This window comes from Chlamydotis macqueenii, chromosome 7 (assembly GCF_036417535.1).
Source record: "Chlamydotis macqueenii isolate bChlMac1 chromosome 7, bChlMac1.mat, whole genome shotgun sequence".
NCBI classification, from domain to species: domain Eukaryota; kingdom Metazoa; phylum Chordata; class Aves; order Otidiformes; family Otididae; genus Chlamydotis; species Chlamydotis macqueenii.
Window position 1 is genome coordinate 8,077,691 of NC_141562.1, and position 21,186 is coordinate 8,098,876.

The 21,186-nt window shown below is 40.2% G+C and overlaps 2 protein-coding genes and 1 long non-coding RNA gene across 5 annotated transcripts in view; 1 reads left to right on the top strand and 2 right to left on the bottom strand.

Annotated features, from left to right (window-relative positions):
- BMPR1A (bone morphogenetic protein receptor type 1A) overlaps positions 1-4,332 on the bottom strand; it is an 84,050-nt gene extending 79,718 nt beyond the window's left edge. For both annotated transcript variants that reach the window (XM_086752170.1, XM_086752169.1), the window contains exon 1: positions 4,127-4,332. The gene's annotated coding sequence lies outside the window, so the exon portion shown is untranslated. The remainder of the gene's footprint in view (positions 1-4,126) is intronic.
- LOC147600042 (uncharacterized) overlaps positions 4,100-21,186 on the top strand; it is a 45,851-nt gene continuing 28,764 nt past the window's right edge. Inside the window, exons 1-2 of one of the 2 annotated variants that reach the window (XR_015259062.1) lie at positions 4,100-4,233; positions 11,042-11,114. This is a non-coding gene — a long non-coding RNA (uncharacterized LOC147600042). Of the gene's footprint in view, positions 4,234-4,739; positions 5,146-11,041; positions 11,115-21,186 lie in introns of those variants that run through there. The other variant, XR_015259061.1, reaches the window with a different exon arrangement.
- LDB3 (LIM domain binding 3) overlaps positions 14,318-21,186 on the bottom strand; it is a 128,470-nt gene continuing 121,601 nt past the window's right edge. Inside the window, exons 17-18 of the mRNA XM_086752172.1 lie at positions 21,056-21,171; positions 14,318-19,053 (exon numbers count right to left, since the gene is read on the bottom strand). Of these exons, the coding sequence (XP_086608298.1) occupies positions 18,964-19,053; positions 21,056-21,171 (206 nt within the window). The 3' untranslated portion in view covers positions 14,318-18,963. The remainder of the gene's footprint in view (positions 19,054-21,055; positions 21,172-21,186) is intronic.

Consider the following 21,186-nt stretch of genomic DNA (forward strand, 5'->3'; position numbering starts at 1 on the left):
TGCTTTGTTTTGCTTTCAAGGGAGTCTGGGTATAAAATACAGCTAATATGCCCTGTAAATGCACCCAGTGAGGTGCTGCAAAACCAATTCACAACAAAGACCATTCTGGCAAGTTGGCAGCTCATTCCCCAGTTGACTGCCTGGTCAGTAGTGGGCCAGTTATTTGTTTGTATCAAACTAAACCTCTTGAGGATTATGTACCCAGAGGACAAAGTACAGAGCAGATGTTTCTGGACTGAATCTCTCACAAAATCTGTATTCCATGTATCTTTGGAATAAGAGCATTCAGAATGCTAAAATGATGTTTTCTGTACAATGAAGACAAATGAGGTGACTATTTCAACTTTCTGTCCAATTTCATGGATTATCTATTCCAGTCTCCATATTATTTTCAAAGGACACAATACAGCAGGTTAAATTTTACGTTTGTTTTCAGTTTTAAACATTTTTCAGATGTAAAACTACTTTACATCTGAGAATATCAAATCCTCTACAGACTTGACAGCAACTTTTAAGAGACTGCAAAAAAAACCCAAACAAACAAACAAACAAAAAAAACCCAGGCAGAAATAAATTTCTTGCTTCCCCTTTAAAGAACAAACCATTGTGGAAGGCACAGAAGACATCATTTCTACTGGCGACCATCAACATGAGTGCGGTGGGGCAACTGCAGAGGGTTCTGCAGATCTTGTCCAAGAAAGGAAAAACTGGAACCACTAAATCAGCAGCAGTGAAAGGAAAAGTTTGCTGTGAGGCCACCAAGCACATGCACTCTGCTCCCACCCCCAAGTCCTGCGTTTTGGGAATATTAACAAGTGAAACAAGGCTCCAAGTACTCCATTTATACTCACATACAACTCTGACATGATGTATCTTTAAATTACTGAGTTGCTTCTGTCATTTATTTACAGATGACTATAAGGTAAGTGAAGGAAATCCCAAGCACTAAAGATATGCCCTCTTTTTATGAGGAAACAATAAATACCCGACACTTTCCCAGATATCCAGATAGAAAGGGCAGATCTTCAACTGATGCTTGACAGAAGCAAAGGAGAAACATACACATTTGTAACACATCCCCTTCCATGTACCGTCTGGTCTCATTCATCCATCTACGCTTTTCAGCAATTTACCAAAAACTTACCACTGCTCCATCAGTCAGACTTTTACCTGGTCTTGGAAAGAGATACTGTCCTCATCATAGAAGTTATCAGCCACAACAGTGGACAAAAAAGAAAAGGAGGGGTGTCTTTTTCCTTTGATTTGTTTGCTTTTCAGGGCTTCGGAGAAGGTGGGTTTGTTTGTCTTGGAAAGTATGGCTATACCAAAATTAATGTAAGCACTAATACCTGTTCTTTGATCCCTTCTGTGAAGGGGACGTACTCAGATCCTCCTGTCTACATGTTTGTGCCCCACTATGCCTTGGAAAGCTGTAGAGTTCTTCATTAAATTGACTGACACACAATTTAAAAGAAATTGCATTAATTCAGAGTTATTTAATATCACTATTTTCAAAACATCTTTTTCTTTTAAAAGATGAATATAGCCTGCCCTGATTTCTCATTATAAAAATATGATTTAGCAAATATTTAGCAAGCCCTCCCCTGCATTTTTTGGGAAATATTACATAGCCCCAGAATCTGTATACTGCTTCTTGGATAACAAATAAAACATTATCATCATTCCTCATTTTAAAACCAATAGAAAAAAAAAAAATTTTTTTTTTTTAATCAATTTATCCATCAATTGCTTGCCTTTCAGGACTTCAGGAAGTAGAAAAAGCTATTTATTGCTTCTTCAAAAGCCTATTCTCTTTGCAATGCAATACACCAATACACCATAGCACTTCATACAACAGTAATGCTCACCTATGGCAAACACATGTCCATTTTGAAAGAAGTTAGCTGACATAGTTTACTGCACATCTGCACATTCAATCCTAAATGTGATCAAAATTTTGTTAGCTCTGACTTGAAGTAGATCAATAAATACACCAACTACTATAAAGAATAAAGTTAATTACTGTGGTTACATCACTCTTTAGATCTTCAATTTCTGAATGCTGGTATCCAGAAAAAGCACATAAATCATTTACACACTCTGTCATATTCAGTATTTTTAATTCTCATAACAAAGCGCATAATTCTCACTGCAGGGATTTTGCAGAGCAGTGTCAAAAACATTAGGATTAGGGTCCCAAATATTGACTTCAAGAAACTCTACTATATACTGTTTCAGTAAACACTTATTTGATCAGTGAATTCCAAGTAACACGCTACTTCAAGCTTGCAGTTTACCAACAGCTTGCTTCTCTAATTTGAACAGGGACCGGAGCAGATAACATCCAGAGGTCCCTTTCAAACCTAAATTACTTCACAAATTGAAAAAAAAAAAAAAGTGCATTTTATATACATATAAATTACATATTTTATATATATATATTCAGATCCAGCCACATACATTCATAGTTCCTGGAAGAGAGCAGCCAGTGGCACATACTAAGGACTGGCAGCTGAATCTTGCAGCTGTGCAAGAAGATAGTCCACAAAATTTCAGACTAGAACTCAAACCTTACCAGGCTGTATGTCTCTATATAAATACATATAAAATACATACACGCACTCTCACATAACAAATGAAACGTGGTGAATAACCTAAGAAAAAGTTACAAAAGGAACAAAAGTACAATACATTACCAGCAAGAATTTTATCCAGACTGCTACAAATGCCACAACATGGGGTATTTCTGGCTAAGGACTTGATGAAGTATCTGAATATAAATTGCTCTCATGTAACTTTTTTATTCCAGTACTAGGTTCTGCTACAAATCAGGCAACTTTTTCGGTCCAGGAGAGTCTTCCTCGTCTACAAAAAGCTTCTCTCTTCCTACAGATAAGAGGCCTAAACAACCCCTAGGACACTCACTTGATAAAAGAACTGAAAAATAATTACCTGTCCACAAAGAACAAAAACCGTAAATTAGAACTGAAATCAATTTACACTGGGAAGAATCACCACACAACCTTCGACACAAAGTGACAGGCGACTGCTGAATGGAAATACCACAACTCACTACCATTCCCTGCTGCTGAAGTCAGTCTTAGTTTTACAAAAAAAAAAAAAAGAAAAGAAAAGAAAAACAAAAACAAAAAAAAACCAACAACAAAAAAAAAACCAAAAAAAACCCCAAAGAAACACAAATCCAAAAAGAGGGTGGTTGATTGAAGGGTGGTAGAGAGCCATTCATGTTTTTAAACCCTCTTCAATAGGTTTTGTAATCAGTTATGAAAACGTCGTACTTAACCGGCAGTCAACAGTACAATCTTTTACCGCTAAGGTACGCGCGATGACTTGGGTTTATTGTTTCTTCAGACAGAGCTTTTCTTTCACACCGCGGAACGGCAACAGATTTGGGGAGCCGGCGCAGAGCTTTGTTTAACGCTGGCACCAAAGGGAGCCGAAACGCCTCGCTCCTCACAGCCTTCCCGCGGCGGGCGCCGCCGCTCGCTCCGGCCGGGGCTGCTGGGCACCGAGCCCGGCATTACAACACCGGGGGCGCAGATACGGGGAGGGCGGGGGGAACTGCACGGCGAGGGAACGCAGCGCGGGCTGCCAGGCGCCTCGGCCCCGCCAGCCCCCCGTGCCCACGCAGGAAACCGCCGCCACCGAGGAACACCCGCGCCGGCCACCCAGCCTCCCGCGGCCCGACCCTCGCCAGCGGCCCCGGGCTCGGCCCGGCCCGGTCGGAGAGCGGTGGGGCAGCGCCCCCAGCGCCGCGGCGGGGCAGGGCGGGCGGTGGGCGCTCCCCGGTCCCCGGAGGAGAAAGACCGGGGCGAGAGAACGGCCGTCGCCGGACGGGGGAAGCCGCAGCGGGCTGTCCGCGTTCGACAGCGGTGCCCGGGGCCGGGCCGCGGAGAAATAAGCCCGCGGGCGAGAGGGGGCGCAGACCCCGCCGGGGGACGGGCGCCCGGCGGCGGGGAGAGACAGCGCCCAGGAGCGCCCCGCGTCCCCCGGCCGGGCGAGGGAGGGGTGCGGCGGCGCTGCCCGGGGCGCCTCGACGCTCCTCAGCCGCACGCACGCACGGCCGGGGCCTGTGCGGCGCGGCCCAGCGCGGCCCCGCACTCACCGGCGGTGGGGGCTCCTCATCCTCTGCGGCAGGAGAGAAGGCGAAGGGAGAGGGGGCCCGCTCCCCGCCGCGCTCCTCAGGCCGTTCCCGGGGCCCCGACGGCTCCGGTGAGACGGGGGCGAAGGCGGGTGCGTGTCGGGCGGGGGAAGGCGAGGGCGGGACGGGACAGGAGGGGACGGCGCGGCGCGGGCTCGGCGCAGGCTCCGTCCCGGCAGGCGCTCCCGGCGCGGCCCGTCCCTACGGCGCGCGGGCGGGGCGGGACGGGAAGGAGTCGGATTCCAATCACTGCAGCCGACGACTCCGGCCGCGCGCGCGGCGGGGGTTGAGATGAGGCGGGGGCGCGCGCGCACGCGCGCGCACTAGCACCGGCGGCCACCGCCGCCGGGCGTCCTCGCGCGGGCCCTCGCGGGTGCCGGGCGCGCTCTCCTTTCCCGCCTACCCCCCCCCCCCCCCCCCAGCCTCGCGGCGAGGAGCGCGCGGCGGCCGTTGCCGCCGAGGCGGGGGAGGGGGGCTCGCGCCCCCAGGCCCCCGGCGGCGCCCGCCCGCGCCCTCCCTCCGCCCTTCCATCGACACGTGCCGTGGGCGGGAGGGGGCACTCCGGGAAGCGGTCGGCCGGGAGGAGGCAGCCGGGCCTGCCTTTCCTCCCCCGTAGTCCCTCCTCGGGCGGGAGTGCCGGGCCGCAGCCAGCCGCCGCCTGAGCCAGCTCGTCGCTGGGCTCCCTGCACCGCTCGGGCACCCGCCCACCGCCCCCCGCCTCGGGGCCGAGACGTGGTCTGACCCCACCGCCGAGAAGGGCTCTCCCGGTGAAGCGGGTGGGGGAGGCTCCTCTAGGAAAGGCCAGGAAGGTATAAGGGCAAAAAGTGGCCAAGTAGGTGTCATGGAGGCGCTGCCGGCCGAGAAGAGGGATCGAGAGGCGAGAAGCAGCGAAGGCTGGAGATGGCTGCCGGGGCGGGAAGCTCCTTCCAGATGCTGGTGGAGTTGGCGCCATGGAAAGTGGACGAGCTGCCAGGATTCAAAGAGTAGGTGGGGTGGAGGATTACCGGAGCAGCTTTGATGTGAATTAAAAGGGGCCTGTGCATGAGCTGGGGTGGGCAACAAGCAGGCGATGGTGACAGCAGCATAGGGGAAAATGAGGGCCTGAAATGGGCCTTTTAGCTTTGTGGAAATACAGTTCTGAAAAGGCTGACGTTGCAGTGCTGTATGAGAGATAGGGCTCCATTGCAAAGGACAGAATTGTTTGTTTGCCTTTTTCTATTTCCTGTGTCTCTAAATAAATAAGCCCAGTTACATTACAACTTCTGCAATGAGCTCGTTCGCTCACTGATAAGGTTGCTGAAGGCCATGATTTGCATTGCATTTCCAAGCTCCTCGTCATTAGGACAAATTAGCAAAGTAATAATTTGTCTGTCTGTCTTCAAGTGATGTCTCCCAGCAGCAGCGCAGGAGCTTTAATGACTGTATGTCATATGACAAGGAGACGGCACAGTTCCCACCTGGGCTGCTTTTTTAATCCTTTGCTCAACAAAGTGGCAGCCATTGTGTTGTTGACATGGTCTTCCCTTTCACTTGTCCTGTCACTTGGTTATTCTGCATCAAGAACTTTGTACACAAAGCCAACTATAGCGGGAAATGAAGATCAGATGGTTCAGACAAACCTACTCAGCTTTGCTTTGCTGCAGACCAAAACACCCTTTAGGCCTTCAGGACACACCAGTAATTGCTAGTTTCAAGATGCCCACCCAGATAAGCTGTTTCTAGAGAGTAACCAAATGGGAAGCAATCTCACTTATTGGTACCAAATAGCCACATGTGCAGATTTTGTGGGAAACATGAGCTTGCTTATTTTGTTGACTTCTCCAGGGCCTAGCTCCGTTTTTGCATGCTAGTATCAGAAAGAACTTGCAAATGTTGGGTGCTCCTCTCCAGAGTTGTCACCTCTGAATGCAAGATGAGAGCACTGGTTCTGCAATGTCGTTCACATGCATTATACCCACGGATCATTAGGCAAATGCTTACTTTGCATGCTATTCTATATAGCAACACAAAAGAGGAAGTATAATTTCAAATCTATCAACTTCACAGACTCCTTTAAAATGTAGGCGGTTAAAGGCACACCTAGTAAGTGTAGGTGGCCGGGTACTATGGTGATAGGCATGTAAAAATACAGGTCTTGTCGTACTAGACTTTTAGAAAATTTTTTCCAATGACCATCATCCAGAAAAATCTGTCAGTGTCCAAAACAAAGACAGCCTGCAAGAAAGACAAAATCACAGCTTTCATGCCAAGCAATACAGAACTTGTATGCTTATGTTTATAATTTCAAAGGAAAATATGAGTCTGCTGTTCTTCCACTCTGTCTGCTATCAGATTATAGCAACAGAATAGACACTCGATATGGAAGAAGAATGCAACATGCGTGTATGTGCTCCCAACCAGAACCAAAGCTGTTAGAGCTAGCATCTCTTTAAGTAATAATCTGAGTGGTAATACAGTCCTGTGCTTTTCAGACATTGGATATTGATTTAAATCCAGTATGCGTGAATTTAGCAAAAGCCATTAGCCTTGAAATTTGTTTGATCCCTTGTGTGAAATGGATCAACTATTTTAATCCAATTTCTGATGGGTAAATTTGCACATCGCAGAAGTTGCTGTCTCAGCTAGTGCTTTTCAAAGCACTCGGGCACTGAAGATACCTCAAGTAATAGTCCCTGTCAGGCCAGAAATAGTGTTGCTGAGGATGAAGTTTGTGTTGCTGTGGCCAATATGCCTATTCTATGCATAAATGAGCACTGTATAAATACTCATCTTAATCACAGAATAAAGTTAGTAAAAGTAAACAACCTTATAATAATATTAGGGCTGCAGGAGACAGAACTGAATGTTGATCTAAACTGATGAATCATAACAACCTTAAAAAGAATTCGGATTGCGATGGATGTCTGATGAAACATCCCATGAAAAGTACTGGTGTCTTTCAAAACAGTGCAGCACTTCCACTGTGTTTCCAGTTTCATGCAGGTATAAACTATTATTTTAGAAACATACACATTTACAAAAGAAGTATGAAAACAATGTGAGTAGACTAAAATTCCTTATTTACAGTCATACAGCAGTCCATGTGTGGGAAGGGGATTGTAGACCAATCCTGGCATGAGATGTTCAACCAGATGATGGAAGAGTTTTCTTTATGTGCTGCCCGAAGAACCCAATTGTATTTCTCCAAAGGATAGTAACTTGTGGAAATCTAACCTAAGATTTTTTGTCAAGTAAACCAAGAAGAATCCAACCTGATTTGTTTTGCTTTTTTACCTTGCAGGATAGGTAGAGATACTTATTTAAACCAGAAGGTGAACACTGTAGGTGATAGGCACTCAGAAAGACACAGGGTTCCAGTGAGCTAGTTATCAGTAAAGGACATCTCACCTGGTGAAGGTTTTAGGAATCTGCAAAAACTCAGGCACATCAAGTTTTGGTAACACGAAGTATTTATTTTGTTAATTGAGTAACACTCAAAGATTCTGTAGTCTGAAAATCTGAAAAGAAATGCATGTTCATTCAACATTTGGTCAGGATGGGATTGGAAGTCTAACATGACATACAGAAGAAGCAGTTCAAGACTGACTGTCGTGACGAACAGAGCTGTATTTAAAAAAAAATAATGAATTGGTTAGTCTTCTAGCTGTTTTCTTCATCATTTCCTCTCCAGGAATTTCTTGTTAGTTCTCAGAATCCCTTGGGAACTGCAAATCTTAAATATCAAAAGATCTTTAAGAACAAAGAGGTATATATAGGGAGAAGGTCATCCACATGATAGGACTTCATCTTTGTAGATCCTTCTTCCCTTCAGTCTCTGGAATTCATATGTCTTAAATCTGTGGTCCAAATATATTTCTGAAAACTGTTTGCAATTAGATGAGTACTTCTCTGTTACTGTTACAAAAATAAATATTCCATGTTACATATTAAAAGAATATTACCCTTCAGCCAGGGACACAGTTTTTTCACTTAAAATGATGTGAATTTGGCTTTGTCTTTTTTTTTTTTTCAGAATTATTTTACTTGAAAGCACATTCTTTTGATTATAAATTTATTCAGCTGTCTGTTACTTAGAAATGTCATGGATTCTATTAAGTGTTTAAAATGTAAGCATAATTGAATCAAGAAGGCAGAATCAAATCTGTGAAGAAAGGTGTTTTTAAAAAAATTCTGATAGTAAATAGGCAAAAGTATTGATCAGCACTGCAAGCCCTGGAAACCTTCAGCCTAAGTGTGACGTGGGACTGAGCAGAGTGCAGCAGTGGAGAGCACTGTGAAGATATTCCGAAGAATAACAGCTCAATGTGCAGAGCACAGGCACAAGGAAACAGGAAACGGTTCCCACAGCTTAAGCACTTTGTCTATTTCGGGGTTACTTCTGGCCTTCTGCAGGTGGACAGGAGAACATAATGGCTATACCTGTCATGCGCCTTAGGCAGCTGCTGCAGGGTGTGAACTGATTCCTCCCTGAGCCGTGTAGCAGGGAACTCAATTGCATCTTGCAGAAGGCTGTAGTAATGGGAGCACTTTGCCTGATGTTACAAGCGCTCCAGTAGACATTTTGACAGTCAAGAATCAAACTTTCTGTTGCTTTTTCTGTTTCTTTTTCCTGTACCTAGTTGAGCTGTATGTTTCTGGTTTTAGGGATTCCCAGGTACAAAAACCATATTGCAGTCTTTTCACCAGGCCATAATAAACCCCGAGACAACTCTCCTTATAAATACAAAGAAACATTTTGAATTATTTTGTTTTTCTTAAAGCCAATGTTTGGTAGTAAAAACATTAAAAGTCTTATGCAGAAAAATAAAATGTTTGTAGGCTCAGCAGAGGCTTCACTCACATCAGTTTGTTTGGAGAATTAGTAATATGTTTTCCCCGAGATGCATGCAAATAAAATCCTGAAAGTCTTCATTTGCTCTGACAAGATTAGTATTTAGAGTTAGACTCTAGTGTTGATTTTAAAATTTATATTCTGAATTAACTATCAGTCTGCAGTGCTGAATGATCTACAAGAACGTTTTAAACATTAGCTTCTCTCTGAGAGTGCATGTATCTAAGATATGTTTGTGTTCCTCCACCTTTTATTATAAGAGGTATTTGTTAGTTTCTTTTACAAGTTTGAATAATCCTAAGATCCAAAACCACACTGTATTAACATTTCTCCTACTGATGCTGAGGCTTCATCCCCTCAAGCCTTTGTAACCAAGAATTCCCGTCTTGATAATGATCCTTTTCAGCAACAGAAACTGAACTACTGCTGAAAGAGGAAATGTTTTTTAAACCTGTTGTTAAACAAGGAGAATTCTTTTCAATACAGAAAATTTCTATCTTGGTGTGTGTAACAGCTTTGTCCTCCAGAGGCGTGGATTTAAGTGGATGTGTTTCTGGCAGCTGTAGTGGGTAGTGTAGAGATTTACACAGACATTTATGAGACTGAAAAGCTATGTTCTTCCAAGCTTGTTAGAATGAAACAGATCTGAATCCTATACAAAACAAATGAACCAAATTATTTCAATTAATCAAATCCTTAATTTTTTTCTCAGTCTAAACATATCTTTAACCCTGAATGCATTGCTGTTAAATAAGAACAAATGCGGCAAAACACTCTCATTCTCATCTTTTTTCATATGCTAGCAAAACCAAAATAATATAGGTCTACTAAATTAATAATAAGAAAAGGATATGCTTGTATTTCAGTCACAGCAGTCAGCTAATATGTCTGAAAATATGCAATGAAGTTAAAGGCATAGCAATAAAGCTTTTCTCCCTTAGTCTGTAAGATACTTGACTATATACTGGAACAAGTTAAAGAAACACGTACAACTAAAAGCAAATCCTGACAAATACTCTATAACTTCCTTTGCTTCCAATGAGAAATTTGCCTGCATCTGCAAATCTCCAGATTTGGCAGCTATACCTAATTCAGTTTAAACTCCCACTGGCATCAGCAAAAAATTACCTGATTAGGGATGCAGGATTGGATCTAAGATAATAGCATATTAAAATTCCACTATAAATTCAAAAGCTACTAATGGAAATTAAATCCCCAAAATATAAAATGTTCAAAGCAGTTGAACAGTTTTCGGTGTACATACTCAACATACTAAACAATAGTAGCTATTGCATGTGTGACCATCAGGAAACACAGCTGTGCTTCTTTGTGTTACAATTAATTACTTCCGTTGTATATAAAATTGAAAGTATTGGTACTCTGGGGCGGAAAAAGGATATCCTGATACACTGCTCCTGTTTCCTTACCAAGGCCTATTACTGAATATTTCACCATTAATTCAGTTACAATGAACTATCCAGCTATGAATAAAGGAAGAGTGGTTAATTGTTATACTACAAGCTACTCTTTCTTTCCTTTTTCACTCTCCTACATTTTAATCTCATTTTACTACTCTCACACATGCCATCTTTGATAGCAATTGTTCACTTTTAAGTAGCTGTACTTAATAATGAAAGTCTAAAATAAGCACTTAACTATCCTTTGACTTAAATATTATTCTATTTTTTTTAATGCTATGAGATCAGAGAAAGCAGAGATCACTGCCTTTTAAAGGAATGAGTAAAATCTCAGCTTAAGTATTTGTGCCCAGGTTCTCTGAAGCTGGCACACAGAGATGTAATTTATACCTTTCTGTGCCAGCAAATTTCCCTACGCTGAAGGAGGATGAGGATTCTTACCTAGAGTTAGGGAGGAGTAGTAGCTCATTATTTCTCTTATGCATGCTTTCATTTTTTTTTTATGAGAATTGCATAGGAGCAAAAACTGTTTGAGGTTCTACTAAACAGTGCAAATCTGGACCCTAAGGATATACACTGCCCCCAGACCTTGATATCTACCTGTTAATAACACTGACTCTTTGTTTTTAGAGAACTTGTGAAAGGAGAGCAGCTTCTGTGACTGCTTAGGAAATCAATGAAGTCTCCAACAGCCACCAGCCATGTAAGTCTATATAAAGTGGATAACTTTGTATTTACTGGATAACAATGTATTTACTACTATGAATTTAATCTCTTAGGATGCTCCTCCTAACCTAAAAGCCTGTGGTTGTGTCCCTAGGTGTAATTAACAATACCAGACTCTTTCCAATCCGTTATAAGGTGTGTAACACGAAGTTGAGTAAGAGACATGGGGGAAATGTAGAGTCCTTCAATGTGAGCTCACATTCTGGCAAGTGAATTGAAATCTTTGCAAGTTTGAATTCAGTCTAGCTGGTGTCACAACAAACTGAATAGTAACTCAGAAGAGCTCCCATTCCAGAAACTGATTTACATAATACAGATGACAGAAAATCATCATCCACATAAAATACAGCCCTGTTCTCCTTTTGCTGCAGCAGCTAGCACTGGAAATACAGTCTCAAAGAATAACTATGCTCTGTCATTATTTCATAACAACACAGTTTAGATTCAGGTATGCTAAATTTGATGCAGTATGACCTGACTCTCTCTGGCTAGCACTATCACATTTCTTGCAAGGATTTTTTTTGGCCAGCAGTATGTGCGGTGTAGCATAGATGCTGTGTAGCATACATGCAGTAAAGCAGAAACTTCAGATTAGTGTCGTATCTATTGTGCATCCACAGTAAATCTCAGCGAATCTAGTATTTCCAGGATGCAGTAGGCTGACTGAATACACTCACAGTAGCAGCACAGTGCACTGTATTACTTTTTAACCCACATTGTTGGATAGCTTAAAATCGTGTAACAGTAACTCCAGTCAGGCTTCCGCATGTGCAGGAGTCATAGGAAAATTTGTGGTGTCCTCAGAATCAGTACAGGGAAAAATTTCCAGGAATAAAATGGGCCACGGAACATGCAGTGGCATTGGATACTGCAGAGGAACATTTGGTTGTGAAAGACTATATTTGGTCTTTGTTTATAATGCACAAATAAAATTTTTATTCCTGAATTCATATTTTTTTTTATATGAAGTCACATTTTGGAAAGCACGCCCTTCTTTCTGCTCCCACATTTCCTGTGCTATCGGAAGTCTAGAGATGTTACCTCATAAAGCACAAATACCTAACTGATAACAGAAACTAGGTCTCTAGGTGCACTCAGTTTAATACATTGTTATACTATCTACAGTAAATGGATTATATGACAACAATTTAGGCTCAAATACTGCAGGAGTGAAACACATCCACTTAAAGGAAATCAGAGCCTCAGTTCTAAGTGTTTAATCCACATACATGTTCCATATGTGCATATGGGAATGCCTGCATTTATCAATATTAAGATTTCTTTAAATCAAACTAAACCTTGATCCCAACATTATTTTCCAGTCTACATATGATTAGATTTTAAAATAATTAAAATCCTGTAAATCATTCTTTTGTTCTGAAATGAGCACCTTAATTATGGCTATAGATATTTCTTAAGCTTCTGAAAAATACAAAACATCATCTTTAATGCACCATAAGAATAAAACATTCTAGAAGAACAGCAAGTTTCCTAGCTTTCTTTAGCAAGCAGTATTTATTCCACAAGCACTGGAAGGGTCATTAATTTATTCAATTCAAAGTTGTATTTTTAACTATATCTTCTAGTTAAAAGAAAAAATAAATCATTAATTCAGTTTCAGAAAGGCATCAACTCTTTTTCAGTAACACTACATATAGTAAAACTAAGCAGAAGCAGAAGAATTTCCGTAACATCTTTGTCATTAATGAAAAGAATCTGAATTCTAAAAATAGTAAGATTAGAAAATGCTTTTGTAATGGAGACAGATTTATAAATGATACTTCATGCATACTAATTTATTATTCCTTAACAGTTAAAATCTGGAAATTTTTAAAGGGAAAACATGTTTTGTTCAAAAGTTTACTTTCGTTTGAAAAAAATTCATTCTGCTTGTCCTTATTACACAGAAAAGTCTTGTGACTCAGTCTGACAGTCCTTATTAGTACAACACACATTTGTTACTGTTTTCTTTTGATGTAATCTTCCTAAGAGGAGGAAGAACTGTATTTTTAACAGCTATCTAAGGGCATGTTTTATAGGCATACAGCACAGAATTTATGCCTGAATATAATCTGAACCTCATCCATAACTCTCATTTGGCTGGGAGAACAAAGCATTTCATTGTGTATTCAAGAATAGTTTCTGCAATCTTATTCACACATTCCTTCCTTTCTTAATCAACAGAAACTGGCTGAATTTAAGATTCATAATTGAGGGGGGCGGAAAGGGGAAACAATGCCAAAGCCTATAGTTTTGAAATCACCATTTTCTACAGAGCAAGTGATAAGCTCTCTTCTATTAAGAATCTCTTAATGCAACACTTGTCAAGCTATTTTGCACCATGTCCTTTTCTAGTGAACTTTGCTCTATTCACTTTTTGCACCCTTTTAGCTGGCATAGTGCTATGCTTGTGCCTCCATTGCTCCCATTTCCAACAACTGAACTCTCCAGGGATCACAGTGCACAGTTTAGGAACCACTCTCTTGTGCAAAGGTTAAAGGTCAGAACAGACACTCTGAAAAGCAGCAATTTTGAACTGACAGAAAATTGCATATGTTCTGTTCATTCTTTTGAATTGTGTTTTTCCTTATGCACATTGTAAACAGAAAATAGGGCTGTAAAATAAAATCAAAGTGCACGAAGCTGTGATTTCTGATGCTGCACTTTGTAATGCTATCTAAAGCCAAGTCTGTCCATTTATCATGTAACTTCTTAATTAGGTTTAATATAATCAGTTGTAACTTTAAAAAATCCTGCATTCCTGAGAGGTGTGTATTAGGAATGCACAAAATGGCTTTTTTTATAAGCCACACTGTTATATGAAGTTATCATTTCATTTGGAAGTATTTCTTGGCACTAAAGCTCAACAAGGACGCTTAAAACGTTTTGTACATTATTTAAAGTCACTTCTGCTAAGAAATGGAAGAACACTCACCTGAACTTAGGCAATCAAACTGTGTTCTCAGATGCATCGATGTAACCCAAGACAGAATTTACCCATTCCTTATAAAGTTACTATAAACAGTATTTGTTGACACAATAACGTCTGTGACTGTACAAGTCTTGCTACGTTACAACATGTACTCTTAGTACACTACATCTTTTAAGCATACTAACATTTGTTTGTTTGAAACAGCATTATTTGGTTAATAAAACATTCAAGATTTATATACAATAAAGTTGAAACCAATGCTTTTAATTTTTATTTTCAGGTCTGAAGTAGAGAGTACAAGCTTGTGTATGCTTTCTTATCAGTATTACATGGCTGAAAGCTGTCAGCTGTTCACATGTCATTTTAATAAATATGCCCAAATCATAAAGCTTTAACTGTATTTTCATATTGCTTTTATTACTAGACTGTTTTATTCATGTTGGCACAGATAATCCATGCAAGGTATTTACTCACACCTCATAAACCACACTACATTCTGTTTCTGAAATAGCTAGGAACTTAGGAAAAAATATGTATCTAAAAGCAAGGGCACTTGTGGCATCAAGTCAACATGTCAATATATTATAAAACCTAAGCTTCTAAAATGATCACTGCAGGCAAGAAATCACTCAGTTTCAAATTCTGATGTTTATAAATACTAAACAAATTAATATATGCTACCAGGAGACAAGTATTGCAAATAAACATTAACGTGCCCAGCATTAGACACTAATGAGTGTGTTCAGTGCTGTGGACATTCACATTATTAAATATAAATACAAATAATCTTTAACAAAACATTTCACCCAAAGTACTGACCACTGAAGGACCAAAGTAAAATATTTTTCTTTGTTTTGAATTAATTTTAGAAATGTGTAAAGTGTAAATCCAATATAGTAAAAACTAACTTTTATAAAAAAAGAAGTCATAAGAGTGGGGTTTTTTTTCCAGATGATAAAAGCAGTTATCTTTGGAAACATTTAATTTACTCTGCTCTGCAAAAAGAATAGCAAAAGAGAAAAATCATTAAGATAATTTTTGAAGTCTTTGACTGAAAAGTCAAAGAACACTTTTTAATTACGTAAAAGATTAGTATTTTTATTTGATCATTCAGAGGTACAGTATCTTTGTTTTATTATGTAGAACCCCACCTTAATTAGAACGAAAAGAAATATTTAGTGGAACTTAGGACTTGTCCCAGGCATTGATTACAAGACATAAAACATAAACAGGTACACATTATTCATCTTGCATATTTTTGTACAGTGTTTATGTTCAGTGATAGTTGAAGGGCCCTATTCTGAATTAAATATATATTTCTCTGTGCATCTTTTCCCCCCTCCATATCACGATGGTGACATGTGGCAGAACAGTATCAGCAGTTATGTTGTATTCTACCCTCATGAAAGTTAAAATACTACATTATTATTCACAAATTTCTGGTTCAGATATGTGCAAAAATTCTATCTTAATACAGATATCAAGGGCGGGTAAGTGGATTCCCTATTTTTGGACCACATTATGAAGCAGCACAAGTCAAAACAGGAAATTTATTACATGATAATCCTCAGGGTATCTCTGTTCCTCATTCAGAGATATCACTGTACCTTATATAGTGATATGTAAACTAGCTTTAATCTCACTTGCTCAGACACCAGCTGGAGTCAGGGCATGTGTTACAGTGCAGGTTATCTGTCCAAAGAAATTTTCAGGACTCTCTCAAGTTAGTATGGCTCCCACTGAAAAGGAAATTTTCAGGACACTCAAGCTAGTACGGCTTCCACTGAAGTCTGTGCTGCTGCATTTTCGCTATTGCCACTCCACAAGCTAGCTCAGCTATGCTTACATACATTGCATTCACTGCATTGCTGCAGTACTGACTTCAAATTTACCAGATTGGATCCTGTATCCTCCTTGCTTGCCCCTTCTATACATATTCATATTATCTCTCTGGTCTATTGTGAGCTCCTTGTACCCTAATTTCTTGCTTCAAGCCCTTTCCCAGACTGTAGTGAGTCATGCTGTCTATTCCCCCCTTCCTTCCTCTGCCCCACCCCAACTATCTAACATGTCAACTTGGTGAAACTGGCCTTACCTAGCTATTTCCCCTCCTCCAACCCCAGCTTCTGTAAGGGCTTCCCATCTCCTCAGTGCCTCACCTTTTCACACTAGACCAGAGGCCCACCGAGCCCCTACATTCTGGCTGCTGCAGGTGCTCTCCCTTCTCTGATCCAAGCCTCCCTTCCCCTGCCCACACCAAAACTCCTGTTTCCCACACCCCTGTCCACCTCAGCAACTTGCAGGCTGAGCTGGGCCATGTCAGCTGGCAATCTGGGCTCCCTTGTGAATCTGAAGAGGAGACAGCCCCAGTTGTGCTACCTACCACCATCTCCTCACAGACTGTGAGGCAGCCTAAGCTGCAACCCTCTATGTCTGGCCATCTCCTAAAAATGCTTTATCCTTCATACTGCCAGTGAAGAGGGAGCTTTTAGGGACATTGAGGGGGGAGGTGGAGAGGGAGACACACACATACACACACACATAGATTAGAGGTGAAAGACCTAATGAAATTCTCCTGAGGCACCAGAAGCCCTAGCATTTTGTGTCCTTCCAAGGAATCTGACTCCCTGTTTTGATGTGGGCAGTAAGAGACTAGTCCCAGTCAGTGGGAAACACAGAACTCTGCCTGAAGCACATCTTCAGTGCAGTCTTAGTATATAATATGCTGATATGAATTCTCTTAAATAACAGAGAATAATAAACACAAATTTTGTTGAATGACATTCAAAAATTAAAAGGAAACCTAGAATTGTCTCACAGTTATGAAAAGGTATTTATGAAGTCAAACATGAGTGAAAAAATATTTAACTTCCATGATTACAATCTATTCCTCTAGAGAACAGTAAGAGCCAGACTTTTGGATTTTTGTAATCAAGGGAACCATATTCACACCAGCCCAGCACTGACTGAAAAAAAAAAAAGACTTTGCATGTAATGTACTAGTGTTTTAGAATTATTAATGAATATAAAAATCGGACGCTGTAGCACTCAGAGCAGGTCACTGCTAAGATCAGTGTGAACTAAGATACCTAATGAATACAGGTCATACATGTCAAAACTGCCACAGGCAGTTTAGGGTGTTATTTTTGTCCAAGATACAGACTGCCTGCAGCTAACTTAACTTTATACTAGAACTTCAAACTTCTTCCTTCCCCAAGCTTTGGATAGTTTTTCATCCTTCAAAAGACACACCAATTTTCTTAAAATGGGCATTAACCATAGGAGGGAAAAGGCAGACAATGCTATGTCATTCCTTGTTACTCAAATACAGGGTAAAATAGGGTGCAGATGGCACCAGAATGTGGCCCACAGAATACATCCTCAGCCTCAGAAATACTAATTCAAAACTGTCAGTACTGCAAGCTGTCAACACACACCTCATAATTCTCACTTAAACAAATTAATAAAACTTGAATAGCGATCAGCACAGAAGTGCTGTCTCCAATACAAAAGTTATTGATATTTAAAATTAAAAATGCAAAAGTATTATCAGTACTACAAGTATTGCTCTTCTGCAAAAAAAAAAAAAAAGTCTTATATGTAACCAATTGAACAACTGGACAGTTGTTCTTAAAATATTAGAGAAGATCACTGTATGATTATCCTAATTGTTGGAGCCTATCTAATGTTTTACAATGGCAAATGCAAATACTACTACAATTCAGGATGTGTGCATTTAAACTAACAAAAGTAATAAAGAGTATGTACCTGTGTTATTATGCTGCCTTATGAATTTATAATTAATGTTAATTTACTATGGGGGGAGAAAGATGACGTCCTTTTCCTAACTCCGTGGGATAAAGTAGGGAGCTTCTGCAAGCCATCTCCCACTTCCTTGCTGTGCTAGATGGACATGTGTCTTCTGTGTTCATCAATGTGAAGGTACAGATGTAGATTCCTACCTTCCACTGATATCAATGGGAATTAGAAATCAATGCGACTTTGAGATTTTTGGTTTTGTTTTTTTTTTTTTTCCACAAGAGGAAAGGAAAACTGGTTTTAAATTAAAAGCTGACTTTTCCAGCCAGCTCTATTCCATTCAATGGAAGAGCAACTTGGAGAAAGCCAGTTGTCCTTTTCCATTATGATTTGAAAGTGAACTAATCTACTGTGCATCTATAAGCCAAGTGCACTAGCAAGGTTGACCCAACGTGCTTTTTTCAGTCTTACTGGGTTATGGAAGGAGTTAATTCTCTTTCCACTGTATTGTCAAACTAAGTTACAGATTGTCTCCTAGGCTTCCCAGTTACATATGGATTCAAGGCAGACTTTTTATTTGGGAAGAATCTGAAATATTTGATGCTATGAGGTAGCACCACAACATAACGGAATACCACTCACTTTTCATAGAGGAAACCCCAATCTATTTATTTCCCTTTGAAAGTTATGGCCTTTGGTTCTACAGATTATTGTACATGTGGCACTTACTCATTCTTGTTATGAAAGAAAAGGACTTATTACAAAAGGACTTTTCCAGTTGTTCTTAAACACTAGTGTATGGTCTAAGCAGTAAAACTGCTGTGGGTAGTTAATTTGAAACTGTATTTGTGCATTACTTTTTATATTACAGTTTTTAGTTAATTTCAATATTTCCCCTAACTGCTGCTCTAATAATGGACTAGTTCATTTGTTTTTGACTGTTCATTCAGCTGTTTTTTTTTGTATGAATCTTGCAAAAGCATGTTCTGCTTTTATGAAAATGGTTAAAGTTAAGCTTCAGAAGTATCAACTTCCTAGCTTATACCAAGAGAAACAGTAGCCATGGTTATCAACTTTGTAATTGCTCAGTTAGTCACGCATTTTTCCCCAGCATTACTGGCTACCAACTCTTCTTTTAAACATTGATGGCATGGGCATGCTTCTTGCACAGCGGCTTATCCTTCTTGGAGTAGAATGGCTGACCTTCCAAATTCACATGGCATACCTAGAATTAATAATAAATACAATCAGGTATCATTAAAAGAGAGAGATAAAGATATGATTATCAATTTCAACTGTACTTCTCTTCTGCCCACACTTTTCTTTGGCAGAAGCGCATCTGACTTCCTGGATCAAAGTGCATGCCTGCTTTTCCTAGTCGATGGTGAGGTTAGGCTCTTGTTTGCATCAGCTTTCCTCTCTTGTACTTTCCTGCCACTACTACCCACTACGTTCACTTGTTTCCATTAAAATGAATTCTGGGTACCTGATCCCCTAGGCAGCTTTGGTATATCCCAGCAGTGCTTGTGTAGACTGTCAAAGGATAGTGGCACACTTGAGCACAGGCAGCTAGCTCAGACCTAGATTCTGATCCTTGTAACGTATGATTTTACAAAAGCTCTGATTAGGTGCCATGGTCCCAGGGGTACCATCCTGCCATGGTGCCATTAGATACTCATTCCTGTTATTACTTTGTCTTGGTATGGATGCTTATGTGATCACAGAGTGAGTCATTCAGACAGCCAGTATCATTGAAAACTAATTACTTATTCTTACCAGGTTATTTTTCAACCCATAGAGTTCTCTGCATGGCTGCGTAAGTGCCAGTGTTGACATAACAAAGCATATGAGAATGCATGGCTGAGACAGAGCAGCCCAGGTTTAGATCAGCTTAAACTGCCCTGGAATTGTACAGACGTCTACACAGGGTAGTGCAACACCACTTGCAGGGTCAGAAGGGACCAGAACCACTTAAGAAAGTCAGTACAACAGAATCTAGGAATAAGAATAAACATTGTCCTAATGCTTATGGCAGGCTTAAGAACAGTGAGCCATAACATAAGTGATGTGCTACTGCAAGTGGAAGGAAAAATCATGTGAAAGCATAGAGGACAGCATATTAGAAATTAAGAGTCGTGTTTATTTGCAATTGACTTAACCCACTGAAAGAAATAAAGTTAGCTCCTGTCAAAAAACACTGTGAGAACTGCATTAACAGAAGTGTCACCTCCACAGAAAATTGGGTCACTAATTTAAATAAATACATAATAATGCAGTCAAACAAACAAGCAGAAAGAACGTGAAATATTCAGAGAAAGTGTCTTTTTTAAGTGACTAGTAGTCATATAGACATATAGTGACTATTAGCAGGAAACTTTCTGTCTTAGTATTCCTTTCTATGATAGAATTTCAAAAAGACTTCCATTTTCACAGGACACTTTTGCGTCACTCACTTCCATGCACCCTTGAAAGACCAGTTCAGCTTTAGATATTTATAAACATTTCTATACTTTCTACATTTAAACTTAAATTTTAGAGTTCAACAAACATTAGAAATTGTCACTGTCATTTTTAGTGTGGCCAATGAACTATTTTTAGCTACTTAGAGGTTCTAGATATTATTATATTAGGAATAATGTGTTGTAGAGCAGCACAGCTGTATTAGAACCATATGAAAAGTACTGTTTATCATATGGATTTCACTACTTTGTGTGCAGAGTGTGGGAATACGGCCACGCTATATAGCTGTACACACACCACAGATTGATGAGTTTGACTAACTTCTATGCTAATTACTATTCATTCTCTCTAAACAGACTCCTTTTTGCAAGTTTCAACAAGCATTCTGCATGGAAATACAAACTGTGCTGCTTTATGAGTAAGATTATGGCTATACTATTCAGTATGGTGTTAATTTATTTTAAATCCTGGTTTATTTGGTAAACATTGGAAAGAATAACAGCAATAGTGCTATGTATTACTGTATGTACTCTCTAAAATGGGATATTTTATTAGAAAGCACTCACTTGTGATAGTCAAATTTAATAATTCTAGGAAAAGTTTACAGAGGAGAAGATAAATTACTCCCATCCTTCTCCATCTGCAAGTAAAAAATGAAATTCAATCCCTCTGCATCCTTAGGCATATGTTAGTCATTCCTGCTTTCTGATGTTACTTCACAATTTATGAGTATAAAGAAATTAGATAGTATTTGATATAGAACCTACAGCACAAATGAAGCAGGTATCATGCCAAGTGTGTCCAAGAGCTTCAATGAATTTATCTCCAGCTTCAACAGGAAAATCACAGCCATGGCATTTTGTGCTGAACAAAGCAATATAATCTAAAATAAAACAAA